Source organism: Phaseolus vulgaris, chromosome 1 (genome assembly GCF_051622355.1).
Source record: "Phaseolus vulgaris cultivar YP4 chromosome 1, ASM5162235v1, whole genome shotgun sequence".
NCBI lineage: Eukaryota > Viridiplantae > Streptophyta > Magnoliopsida > Fabales > Fabaceae > Phaseolus > Phaseolus vulgaris.
The window spans coordinates 53,813,011-53,825,303 of record NC_143498.1 but is presented as its reverse complement, the minus strand read 5'-3'; the positions used below and the strand labels follow the sequence as shown (position 1 = coordinate 53,825,303).

The 12,293-nt window shown below is 35.3% G+C and overlaps 2 protein-coding genes across 12 annotated transcripts; one reads left to right on the top strand and one right to left on the bottom strand.

Moving 5' to 3' along the window:
- The first annotated feature begins 234 nt into the window (after positions 1-234).
- LOC137815130 (transcription factor TGA4) lies at positions 235-4,994 on the top strand. 6 transcript variants are annotated; one of them, XM_068618180.1, is made up of 9 exons: positions 235-754; positions 1,573-1,799; positions 1,894-1,968; positions 2,512-2,571; positions 2,663-2,740; positions 2,856-2,919; positions 3,179-3,450; positions 3,719-3,946; positions 4,514-4,994. In XM_068618180.1, the coding sequence occupies exons 2-9, from the start codon at positions 1,641-1,643 to the stop codon at positions 4,664-4,666; spliced, it is 1,089 nt and encodes a 362-aa protein (XP_068474281.1). In that variant the 5' UTR covers positions 235-754; positions 1,573-1,640; the 3' UTR covers positions 4,667-4,994. The 6 variants fall into 6 exon arrangements, with proteins under 6 accessions (XP_068474281.1, XP_068474282.1, XP_068474284.1 ...); XM_068618181.1 differs by having other exon boundaries at positions 262-754; positions 1,570-1,799; XM_068618183.1 differs by having other exon boundaries at positions 383-754; positions 1,624-1,799.
- Positions 4,995-7,468: 2,474 nt separating this feature from the next.
- On the bottom strand, positions 7,469-12,006 carry LOC137815128 (glutathione hydrolase 2). Of its 6 annotated transcripts, none has more exons than XR_016515254.1 (7): positions 11,322-11,892; positions 9,935-10,450; positions 9,759-9,845; positions 9,610-9,678; positions 8,689-8,953; positions 8,355-8,511; positions 7,469-7,815 (listed from the first exon to the last, which is right to left on the bottom strand). XR_016515254.1 is itself a non-coding variant. In XM_068618176.2 (6 exons), exons 1-6 carry the CDS (start codon positions 11,667-11,669, stop codon positions 7,567-7,569), a joined length of 1,752 nt encoding a protein of 583 aa, XP_068474277.1. In that variant the 5' UTR covers positions 11,670-12,006; the 3' UTR covers positions 7,469-7,566. The 6 variants fall into 6 exon arrangements, 4 of the variants coding, with proteins under 4 accessions (XP_068474277.1, XP_068474278.1, XP_068474280.1 ...); XR_016515253.1 differs by having other exon boundaries at positions 8,374-8,511; positions 11,322-11,863; XM_068618176.2 differs by having other exon boundaries at positions 8,374-8,511; positions 9,610-9,845; positions 11,322-12,006.
- Between the last annotated feature and the right edge of the window lie 287 nt (positions 12,007-12,293).

Sequence of the window (12,293 nt, the reverse complement as noted above, 5' to 3'; positions counted from 1 at the left end):
GTGTGACGTCTTCTTCTATTCGAAACACTCCACAGCACCCTTGATTAATCATATAAAACTCATAATTTCTTGACTTTTTAAAATTGTTGGTGCCCGCATTCTCCTAAGGTTATCATTTGACAAAGGGTGATTAATTTCGTGGATGGTGACACCAATAATAGCTTATAGCACAGATAATCAAATACAAAAATACCAAGTATATTCATCATTAAAATATTATTTTATAATATAATTGGAGATAGAGAGATAGGTGTGGAGAACAGGAACATGAACAGGAACAGGGTTGTGGTCTACCTGGTGCGCACATTAGCGATAGTGGAAACATGACGATGACTGTGACACTTGGCTTCTGAAATATATTTGACTCTCTGTAGATCAACACAAGCAAGCAATTAGTATTCAGTAACAACAACAACAACACACAGAGACACAGAAAAAAAAAAAAGTTCCATTCTCTAAAAACAAGACACCAAAAAGTCGTCTCTGCATTTTTATTTGTTTTTGCATATACATAAATAATGCAACCCCATTTAAAAATGGGGGGCTATGTTTTTTTTAATATATATAGTAAAAATAGAAGGAAGAGGTGTCTCTGAAAGCGTCGTCTTCTGAAGTAGCAACGCAATGATGGAATGATAGGAAGGGTGTAGCGTTCTGCGGTTCTTCACCACGCCATGTTGGCATCAAGATTTTGAGCGGGAAAATAGTAATAAGACAACGTAAATAGCCTTCCTCAAAGTGGCTTTATAACAAGGTTTGGTTTGGCTTTTTGGATTTTGTTTTTTCAGTTTTTGTGGATAATTGTGTAACTGTCGAGGATGGGAATTGGTAAAGATCAAAGTTTGTTTGTAGTACTTTTCCAACTCAATATTATGATGACATCAATAGGCAGAGATACTTGGAGAGATTGATGCCTTTATTTATCTTTGCTTTGAACTGCTATGATTACTGGTACTTTCTTCTGGCGGTTGCTAAAAACTTTTGTTGCTTTGGGAAAAGGGAAAAAAAGTGAAAAAAAAGGGGGCTATGTAGGATTTGGTTTTGCTTTCCTATATTTGCGAAAAATGATGAGGTGCTTTGTTACCTTATTAATGGGAAAATCGTACAATAGATTCTTTTACATAGGCGTTGTCTGTGGCAGTTGTCGTACAAACGTGGATGAGGTGGAGGAAGAAACTAAAACACGGTTTAATTAAATGAATCATGCGGTTTTTTGTGCTTCTCTTTGCCTTTGTGATGTCTGTTTTTTCTTGAGATTTAAGGTTCTGTTTGTTGCCGTGTGTTTTTAGCTATTAGTTAAGGTATTTCACTCTTGGAATCTCTCACAGTACTTCTTCTGGTTGAAACAGTGGCAACTAAATAATCTACTCTGCTACCCTTTTGTATCTTATTCTACTTCCTGCTGCTACGATGTAGGATTAGCACAGTATGAAGACCTGCTCTATTATTTAACCTTAAAATAGATGTTTGTGATTCTTATTTTGTTTCTCACTGTTGTTTCTACTGTTAATCTTTGAAGTGAATGTGTTTGGCTTATAATATTTAATGCATTTTTTTTTGTCTTGACAGCAGTTTGCTGCATAGGTATGTATATGTTGAATGCTTATTTTTGAGTGGTGGCAGTGATCAGTACCAAGAGCATGAATTCAGCATCCCCACAGTTCGTTTCCGCAAGAAGGATGAGTGTGTACGATCCAATCCACCAGATTAGTATGTGGGGAGAAGGCTTCAAAAGTAATGGTAATTTAAGTGCTTCCATGCCTTTAATAGATGATGCAGACATGAAGTTAGATAGTCAGGTGCGAGTCTACGAAATCTGTGCTTTGTTTCATTGGCAAATACGAAGGCCTATTCTGCCAACTAACCAAATTTGTTTGTGCTGTTTAATACTAGTCAGAGGATGCTTCTCACGGTATTCTGGGAGCACCTAGCAAGTATGATCAAGAAGCTAACAAACCTACTGATAAGGTAAGAGCGTGTTATGCAAATTTGTTGGCTCTTTTTACCCCCCTTTTCCCCCAAACAAAAGAACAGAAAGAAGGGTTATGTCTTAGCGGGATTTTGTTACTGTAAACTGTATCTACTTGGGAACTCTGGAATACTTCCTGTAATTGAATTGTCAGCTCAAATTCCCTGTAAATGAAGAGGTGGATAATTTTGAGTAATACAATTTCAAGTTTCTTTCATTGGGCCATTTGTCTAGGATTAAATGTTTTGCATTTTAGATACGTTGTCATCTTGAAGGTTCAAGGTGTATTCTGTAGGGTGTTGTTGTATAATGTAATGAAGCATTCAAACCTTTTGGAGTTATTGGGAATGTTTTGGCACAGCCTTTTCAGTTCTGTTTCCTTTATGTGTACAATTAGGGTGGGAGTGAAAAGTATGTCAGTCCTGCCATTTTGAACTTTGAAAAATCTGTATTCAAATTGGATCCATGGCTTGGATTCATACTCTCTTTTATACCCATATATGGTGGAAACAAATAGGAATCTAATATGATGAAACATGCAGATACAAAGACGTCTTGCACAAAATCGAGAGGCTGCTCGTAAGAGCCGTTTGAGGAAAAAGGTTTGCATGTTTATACATTGATGGATTGTTAGATGTGCTATTGGAGTTTAGATATGCTAATGTTCGTGTGGATTCTGATATTGCCCCACAGGCCTATGTGCAGCAGTTAGAGTCAAGTCGTTTGAAGTTGATGCAGTTGGAGCAAGAGCTCGAACGTGCAAGACATCAGGTGTGGGGAAGATGAGTTAATATACTTGTAGTTTCTCTTGTGGATCACATTATGTTGATCATCAACTTCCTTTCTTTTCCTTTCTCTTTAATATCTTGAGGCAACAAAACTGCAGGGAATGTACATAGGTGGTGGGTTGGACTCTAATCATATGGGTTTTTCTGGATCGGTAAATTCAGGTTGGTTTCTTATCATGCTACTGCAACTAAATAAAATCAACGTATCTTTGAGAGTGACCTTAACTTGTACCAATTTTGGTAGCCTTATTGGCATTGCAACTCTTGAATTGTTGAGAAACTTTCGTGCTACCATGTAAGCTTACCATAGTTTGTTATGGTTGGAGTAATAGTTTTCCTGGTTTTCGTGAGTATCATTTCTTCTTGTGTTACAATCTGTTTTCCACTCTGTTCTTGCATTCTAAGAATACCATGCTTGCAGGAATTACAACCTTTGAGATGGAGTACGGACACTGGGTGAACGAGCAAAATAGGCAAATCACAGAACTGAGAACTGCTTTAAATGCTCATATTGGTGACATAGAACTCAGGATTCTAGTAGATGGTATGATGAACCACTACGCTGAAATCTTTCGCATGAAATCTGCTGCCGCAAAAGCAGACGTGTTCTATGTCATGTCTGGTATGTGGAAAACAACAGCTGAAAGATTTTTCCTGTGGATCGGAGGCTTTCGCCCCTCTGAGCTTCTAAAGGTGATGGTTCATATTTAATAAATGCAAGAAGTATAAAATGTTATTTGTAGAATGTGTTCAGAATCTACAGAATGTTTTCTACTAAAATCTCCATCACTCTGTCAGTGAGCCCCAAAGAACTTGGTCCAAAATTAAAATTCCGCACTTGAATGTTAAATCTACTAAAAGGGATTTATTGTGACACTATGAACTTGATATTATTTCTATTGCCATATTCAACTGTATGCTTGTAAGTATGGTTCTTGCTGACACTTTATTTTAATTGCAGGTTCTTGGGCCCCTGATTGAACCCCTCACAGAGAAACAACGGTTGGATATCTATAACCTAGGACAATCATGTCAGCAAGCAGAAGATGCCCTATCACAAGGTATGGACAAACTCCGGCACACACTAGCTGATAGTGTAGCAGCTGGACAGTTCATGGAGGGAACCTACATTCCACAGATGACTTCTGCAATGGAGAAGTTGGAAGCTCTGGTGAGCTTTGTGAACCAGGTAATGTTTCCACAGACATTTGTTCTCACTTCAGTATTCTTTTCCTTTTCAAAACATGTCATGTTAATTAACGGATGCCATCTAGTAATTTCAATACTTTTCATTCTAAGGTGTGTTGGATATCTTACATCACTTACGGATAAAACCAATTTATATTATATAAGTGGAAGCAAACCTCACCTTATAAATAAATTTTGGTTTTATGAGAATGAGTTAGGTTTAGACTCACTTCCTAATATAATATAATATCAGAGTCTATCCTAGCAAGATTAGTTGGATCTATTGTGCCACCCGCTATCTACTGTCGAACTATCCATAAATATCTAATCGCACACTCGAGATGTTTGATCCTCAGTATGAGGGAGGAATGTTTGATATCCTATGTCGACTATAGTTAAGACCAATTTACACTATATAAGTGGGGACAAACCTTACCTTCAAAGCTGGTTTTGTAAGAATGAATTAGGCTTAAACTCAATTCCTAATATAAATAAATCCTAGTAAAAACAGACAACAACAATTTTGTCAACTAATTTAAAGGTTAAAAACATGCTCTATGTGAAACAGGCTGACCATCTTCGGCAGGGAACCTTGCAGCAGATGTCTCGAATACTTACAATCCGTCAGGCGGCTCGGTGCTTGCTTGCTTTGGGAGAATATTTCCAACGCCTGAGGGCTTTGAGCTCACTGTGGTCTAACAGACCCCGTGAACCTGCTTAGTCTCACAAACAGGTTACAAGAACCAAAACTTGTAACATGAATGTGATGTGATGATAAATATTGGTCAGTTTCTTTGGCCAAGAGCATCAAAACCATGCATCATCTGAGGGTCCAGGTTGCTCTCAATTTTCCTGCAGTTTTGCGTTATGGATAAGTTGTAAATAGGACTGCTCGCTCATTCTATGCATACGAGTCTGTAAATAAATTATTTTGGACGCATGGTGTATATTGGATTGTTGCAAAATGAAATATTTAGAATATGCCATGAGCCTGTGTGGAAGTTGGTAATGTAAAATTGATATAATGTTGCGTTGTTTGTTTTTCAAAATTAATCGACTTTTAGACTCTCTTAGTGGACACAATTATTTTCTTATGATTGAGAGTAGTTTGTTAGAAATACCAGTTAGTTTTGTTAAAAAGCTGTAAACTCTAAGAAGCTCTATAAATAGAGTATTTATACAGTTTTGCTGTATCTTTGTTCTATAAACTACAGATGGTACTCCTTTTCTCTACTCTAATTTTATGGTGTATGGCCCATTATATTGGTATTACTTGTCTCTTTCCTCAAAGTTCTGATATTGACAGTGCTAAGTAATTATCATTCGTTCTTGGGATGGAGGCTTGAGTTTCTATCCAAATGCTGATTGAGAAAATATTGATTTGCTGAACACTCTATATTTTTGTTTGATTTTATATATACACAAATATCAGGAAACCAAGCATAAAGACCAGTGTACTTATTCACATTCAATTTATAATGTCAATTGTTTACAGGAATTTTCACTTTGCAATGGGATGAGCATTGCAGTGTTATTGGTAATATGTAATACACTACAGCAATGAGCACATACACAAGTGCAGCTAGCAGGACTTGTTTCCTTATTTAGTAGTGATTTTTGTAGTTTTCAACCATGAAAAGGGAATGAGAGCAGACATGGTTCTATTTTGAAAGCACACCAATGTCTAATTTGGCCTTTTTGCCTTGCCATATTACATTATTTATCTTTCCTCATTGACATTCAATCTTGCAAAATGTTCATGGGACTAGATCATGTGAAAATTCAATGTAAGAAGATCATTATTATCATTCCCCTCTTTGGGAATAGTAACTGAAACACAAATTATGAAGATAAAATTGATCTTAAGGTTCCAAGGCCTCAGCAAAGTCAGCTATTGCATGGTGTAGATATATGGTTGTTGTATGCTGCAAGAGTTTACTTTGCTCCATTATAGCATTCAGAACTTCAGGATGGCAATGTCCACCAGAAATAATAACTATTCCAGCAAAAGCATGAAGATAACACCTGCCATTCTCATCAAATAGATACTGCATCTTGCCCTGCACAATGTTGAGCTTTGCACATCATTTGATTCACATTTGAATTATAGATAGCTGTTTCTCAAGCATAATTCATAAACATCAACGATAGCTGTTTCCCAAGCATAATTCATAAACTTCAAAAACTGTACTTTGTCAATACCATTTGACTCTTATCACTCTGTCAATCATCTCTCCATTAATTTTTAAAAACATCTTTTATGAATAATTATTACAAAACACTAATTTTAAACATGAAAATCACTTTTACTTTTATTTTCTAAACAACTAAATGAAAGCTCTGTTAATGGTAAGAGATAATATTCAAAAACATAAATATTCTACATTTTTTTAAGTGTTATTTGTTCGCATACAAGAAAGGATGAAATTAATTTCTAATTTTGGAATTTTTTTTTATTTAATAAACTTTTTATCAATTGAATTTTCAAAAAAAAAAAATCTCTAATCATATAAATTCCTGCTCCTATTCTTAATAGAAAAATGTGACCATATTATTTTTTCAATTTATAAAAATCTTACGAATTTATATATTAAATTAATATTTTCTAGTTTATTAATATGTCATCAATTTTATTTTATTTTACTTTCCTTAATTATTTAATTAGTACTTAAATTTTTTCAATCATCATACTAATTAAAATAGGATACTTAAAATTATTATCCAGATAATATTTCATTAACTAAACTAATTCTTAATATTTTAAAATAAAAAATAGACATTTTCAGCCTTTAATTCCAGTAAAAAAAACTCATTAAATATTGTTATTTGTTATATTTAACGTATATTTATAAACTTGTTTAAATGATAATAATAAACTCACTTATTATAAACAAAACAAAAAAATTGGGTGGAAAAATGGTTTTCCACTTACCATAGTGAAAAGTTCAGTGTATCTAATTTACGGGGAGTATTGGTGATCGGATTAACATGTGATAACTAATGCAGAGACTTAATATAATATAATAACTAGTTTTAAGTTTTCCTTAAAATAAAAACAACTAGTTTTAATTGACATGGAATCTTCTTTGTTAATTGGGCGTTAACTTGGATTACCTTACTCCAGAAAAATTATGCTGAAATTTGTTTAATTTAAGCAATGTAATTAACAATAATCTCATGTTTAATAACTTTGTATTCATCTATTAAATATATATTGTTTTGCATTGTGCTATGACTATGTTGGAGATCTCACATCGACTAAATAAACATAAGTGGTGCTAAAAAGTTCACTCCATAACATGGTATGAATCTTGACGTGAGGGGTTGTGTTGCAATATTATATTTCATCGACATGTCGGATCTTTTACATCTTTGGAATCCAATTGATGTGGTTAACAAAAATACATATTGTTTTAAAACTTATATCAACATATACTGTAGATTTTTGATAAATCTAGTAGCTGGTATCCATACTCGTGGCAAAGTGATGCAATTAACTGCAGGAGTAGGAGTGTATAACCCGTAGTATAATTGTGTAGATCTTTTATTCGCATTATGGAAATACAAAAAAAGAAGTAGAAGATGAAATGAAGATATCACAATGTGAGTGAATGAATTATCTTAAAAGCCTGCAGGAAGACCACCCTTTCTTGGATCACTCACTGCCACAAGCCTTTCAATTCCAGTCACTTTAGTTTTCCTTGATGACACAGAATTCTCTACAACAATAAATTGACAAATAGTCCCACCGGCAAGGCTCTGTAGGACATGACCCTTACTTCTAAGGACTTTCCTGATATCAGCGCCAAGTTCAAAATGGTCACCGGTCACAGTTGTCCAATTCTCATAGTTAACCACGTTAGGAATTAGCTGCATAAAACATGGGGAGTTTCTCAGTTAATTAGTCATCGAAATTTTGAGACAAGTGTGCAGTCACAATCACAAATGAGAAAAACATCAGAAATAACAGTAGCAAAATAAATACAGAATTCTTATTACTTGAACTGAACCAGGGGAACACAGATTCGGAGGTGAAAAATATAGATGTGGTTGTTATTTCGGTATAAGTTTTACATTTTTTATAACATTTTTCCTTGGTTTTAATGCTGCCATTCATTATATATATCTATATCACTTTAAGTCTAAGTCAACTTCATAAAACTGGCTTATAAGGTAAGGTTTGCACCCACTTATATACTATGAAATACTCTAATTTTTAGTCCATGTGGAATCTCTAACACACCTCCCTCACACCGAGAGTGATAGCTCATGCGTGGAACAACATATTATGGGTGGTCCGATAACTGTTAGATAGCGGATGGTCTGATAAGTCAAACAAACTCTCACTAAAATAGGCTCAAAATGACTCTGATATAATATTAAAAAGTGGACTTTAAGTCCCACTTAACCTCATAAAATTTAAGATACCTGATGATAGACCCTTGGAGCCGTTACAGAAGAAAAAGGATCCAGTCCTTTACCGAAGTGATTCAAAAGAACCTCTGAAGTTCCACCAATAATGAAAGCACCTCCACTTGCACCTACTACAGCTTTTAGCTTCCCATCCTGAATGGACATGGTAAGAAATCATTGCAAGTGAACAATGAGTACCGTAACTAATAAATAATGACAGATTTCAAAAGCATTGATGAGGCTGAAATTGGGCAGTAGTGGATGACATAGATAATGTGGAAAAAGATAGCCAAATTAAGAGAGTCAAATCTTTGTTAAAGGATTGATTACCTTGAGAGCAATAGTTGGTGACATGGATGATAGTGGCCGTTTTCCTGGCATGATGAAATTGGAAGGAGCTGGTGGTGGGACATCCTTGGAAACATTTCTAGGTATGGAAAAATCATCCATCTCATTGTTCAGTACTATTCCAGTACTTGGTGAAAGGATCTTTGAACCAAAATATGCATTTACAGTGGTAGTCATGGAAATGGCATTTCTCTCAAGATCTATTACACATAAATGACTTGTACCATGATCATGAATTTGATTCCACCTGCAAAGACAATTAAGCAAAACTGAGACTTCTGTATTGCCACAAATAATTTTACTTAGAATATTAATTTAGACTTTGTTTATTTGGATCTATATATAGTGACCACACATACAAACATTTTCAACCTCCTTTTCATCGTTGTCATAACATAACACATAATATAATGCGAGGCTTCTGATATACGCTGGTTTGTGAAGATTGAATGCATTACTTCACTTGACTTTTAAATGGCATTTGTAGTTCTAACTGTGAATAAGCCTTGCCAAGTTGGTCAAATGCTTAGTCAAGTTAAATACAATTCTAGATATGCATGAAGAGCTTAGTCAAGTTGGTCAAATGCCTATAACAACTAAAGTCAACCTTTATAAACAAGTATGGGCACTTCCTCAATCAAGTTGACTAAATGCCTATAACAACTAAAGTCAACCAATTGATCACTAAACTGAAAGCATTGAATCTTTCAAATCTAGTTTGCGGCGCATGTTATGATGCATTATTTGTCAACGGTTACTGCATTTTTTTTCTGCCATTCATACGTAAAGCTGAATGTTCCTAGTGTATGAGGTAGAATACAAACATGGAATCTGAAGAATCTCATTAACTAGCACAGGCATGAATGAAACATTAGTGTAAATTCAAGGAACTTAGGAGCTTACTTGCCACCGTAATGAGTGGGGCTAAAAGTCTTATTATCGTTGATGTCATTTTTCAACACTGTAGCAAACCTACGAGAAAGCATATCAGAAACAACCTCGGTTATATTTACAAAATCAGGATCACCAAGATTCATTCTCACGGCAAATACATGTTTCAAAGCTTCAATTTCACGATGGATCCCTAGGGCACCAGAAAGGCCAGAAGGGAGTTTATATTGATCTAGAATGTTCAGCAGCTGTAACAAAAAGATAACAATGGCTAAATAAAAAGAAAAGGAAAAAACTATTAACAAGAGAACCAGTGTAGTGAATCAGATAGACTTACCAGTATCATTGGAGGCCCACCTGAAGGAGGAGGCATGGCAAGGAGATTTAGTCCAAGAACATTTGTAGACAATGGTTTCTTCTGGTTAACAGTGTAATTTTTGAGGTCTTTCGTAGTCAATATCCCTCCAGCATTCTGAACATCCTTAACTAAATTATGACCAATCAATCCATCATAGAAGGCTTTTGGACCAAACACAGATATTGCTCTGAGAGTGTCAGCTAGCTTCTTATTGTAGCATGTGTCACCTATGTTCAAGAGTTTTCCATTTGGTGCCAATATGCTACGAAGACCCTTGTCTTGCAGTATATCTGACTCTGTTGATTTCATCTGCATGTGCAGGTATGCTGATATCTTAAACCCTCTACGTGCCAGATTCTCAGCTGGATTTACAAGCCTTTTCCATGGAAGTTTCCCATATTGTTTCCACGCCTCGTGAAGGCCAGCAAGTTCACCAGGAACTGCTACAGAGAGGCCACCTTGGGCCTTCAAAGTAGTATTTCCACCATACATATCCTGAAAAAATGGATATACAATGTTCAATACACCTTACTAGTTGTTTCTAATATTGAATAATCATCCACACTGAATTCCCTAATATACATTATGTGATCACAAACCGACTGATACAACCAAAATCATTACGTTTAAATAGGATTAAAAAGACTAATTAACAATCAAGCTCTAGGTTAAGCACGCTTAAGCATGAACTAACTTCCTAATCCAGACCAATAACAAAACACCCATGACAATCATATAAATAGACACAGATTTCAAGATTTAGGTACGTCATACAGTGTTAATAGTGTCGAATACCGAATTCTTACTTGGAACATCGGAGCGTCTTTTGCACATACCATCCGAACTTGGAGTTCACGTGAAACGAGAGGTAGAGCAGCAAAAGGAGAATGAGAAAATTGTTTGAAGAGGATGGGAGGAAGAGTTGACTAACTGACTAAAGTGTTCAAATCATTCTCCTGAACCCAGTTCGAGAAGATATTACGTACTGTCCTCCCAAATAAAATCTGGCCAATTTTGAATGCTGAAAACCAGCCTCAAGAATTAACCCCTCACTGTACAAAGATACATTTATGGGACTTCCATCTCTCAAAATCATAAACGATTTCATTGCAATATAACAGTTACCTATACTTTTACTTTTACTTCTTTGAGCAGTGAGTGTCTATAGATACTAGCTGACCTTAATGCCAAAAAATCATAACAAGGCTATTGTGAGATGAAAGGAATTAAAATAAACAAACACAAAAACCGAGATACTTTTGGTTTTATCTCTCTCTTTCTTTCTCCTGAGTCTCAATCATGCAACAAATTCATCAATTGAAAGTATAATAACTGGAGTGGTTGGAGCTAGGAGGGTAGGTGGTACCTTAGAAGCAAGAGCAGGAGCAGTTTCTCTCATATCAAAGGCCTTGGATTCCCCATTTGCCTGCCTGAGAAGCATAAAGGCTCCACCGCCAAGGCCACTTGAGGCAGGACTCACAACCCCCAAACAAAGGGCAGCAGCCACTGCAGCATCCGCAGCATGCCCTCCTTCTAGGAGAATATCCTTCCCAATCCTTGAGCATCTACGGTCATCAGTGGCAACAGCTCCATTGCGGGCATAGATCACCTCTGCCCTGAGTCTTTTGGCATCATGGCTTGAAGCATACCCCAAATTTGCCACAAGAAGCAAGGCAATGACATGCCATAACAACACAGCTGCAACACTTGGCATGTGTAATGAGAGAATTTGATGCAGGCAATGAAACTGTTTTGTTAAACTCTGAAGGCGAAAATGAATGGTGCTTCAGGCTTCACCTCAGTTTTTTGCAGTCATAAAGCAATAATGGGTGGTGGTAGTGACACACACACACTCAGTGGTGAATATTTGTGTACTATCTTCTATGAAAGCACAATATATTTATAGTCAAAAGGGTAAAGGACCACTAACGTTTTCTAGGATCCTGCTATTCCAGATTTGCTTACAGTTAACAGCTTCCATGCTTTTCTTTGTCGATGTTCGAATTTAGGTAAAAATTAAAAATTAAATGAACAAGGTCAGTTTCTCAACCTAGAATTTGACTAAGTTGGTCAAAACTTATAACTTTTAATAGATACCAATGACATGGAAATGGAAATAGTATAATCTCTAATATATAAATATTAATTATATAATTATTAATTATATAAATTGATAATAAAAATTTATATGTATAAATATATTTAAATTTTTTTAACTAGAAAAATATTTTTTATAATTGATTGAAAATATTCATTTCTTATTTTTTAATCATCCGCAGTTAACATCTTGAATTTTAAAAAATTAATATATTTTTTATTTTTAAAATTTCATTAGAAT

Coding starts and splice junctions, on each gene's coding strand:
- LOC137815128 (XM_068618176.2), bottom strand. CDS start 11,669: ATGCCAAGTGTTGCAGCTGTGTTGTTATGGCATGTCATTGCCTTGCTT. Junction 10,451..11,321: donor CTCCTGCTCTTGCTTCTAAG/GTACCACCTACC, acceptor CCATTTTTTCAG/GATATGTATGGTGGAAATAC. Junction 8,954..9,609: donor CCCACTCATTACGGTGGCAA/GTAAGCTCCTAA, acceptor TTGTCTTTGCAG/GTGGAATCAAATTCATGATC.
- LOC137815130 (XM_068618180.1), top strand. CDS start 1,641: ATGAATTCAGCATCCCCACAGTTCGTTTCCGCAAGAAGGATGAGTGTG. Junction 2,920..3,178: donor TTCTGGATCGGTAAATTCAG/GTTGGTTTCTTA, acceptor CCATGCTTGCAG/GAATTACAACCTTTGAGATG. Junction 3,947..4,513: donor TGGTGAGCTTTGTGAACCAG/GTAATGTTTCCA, acceptor TATGTGAAACAG/GCTGACCATCTTCGGCAGGG.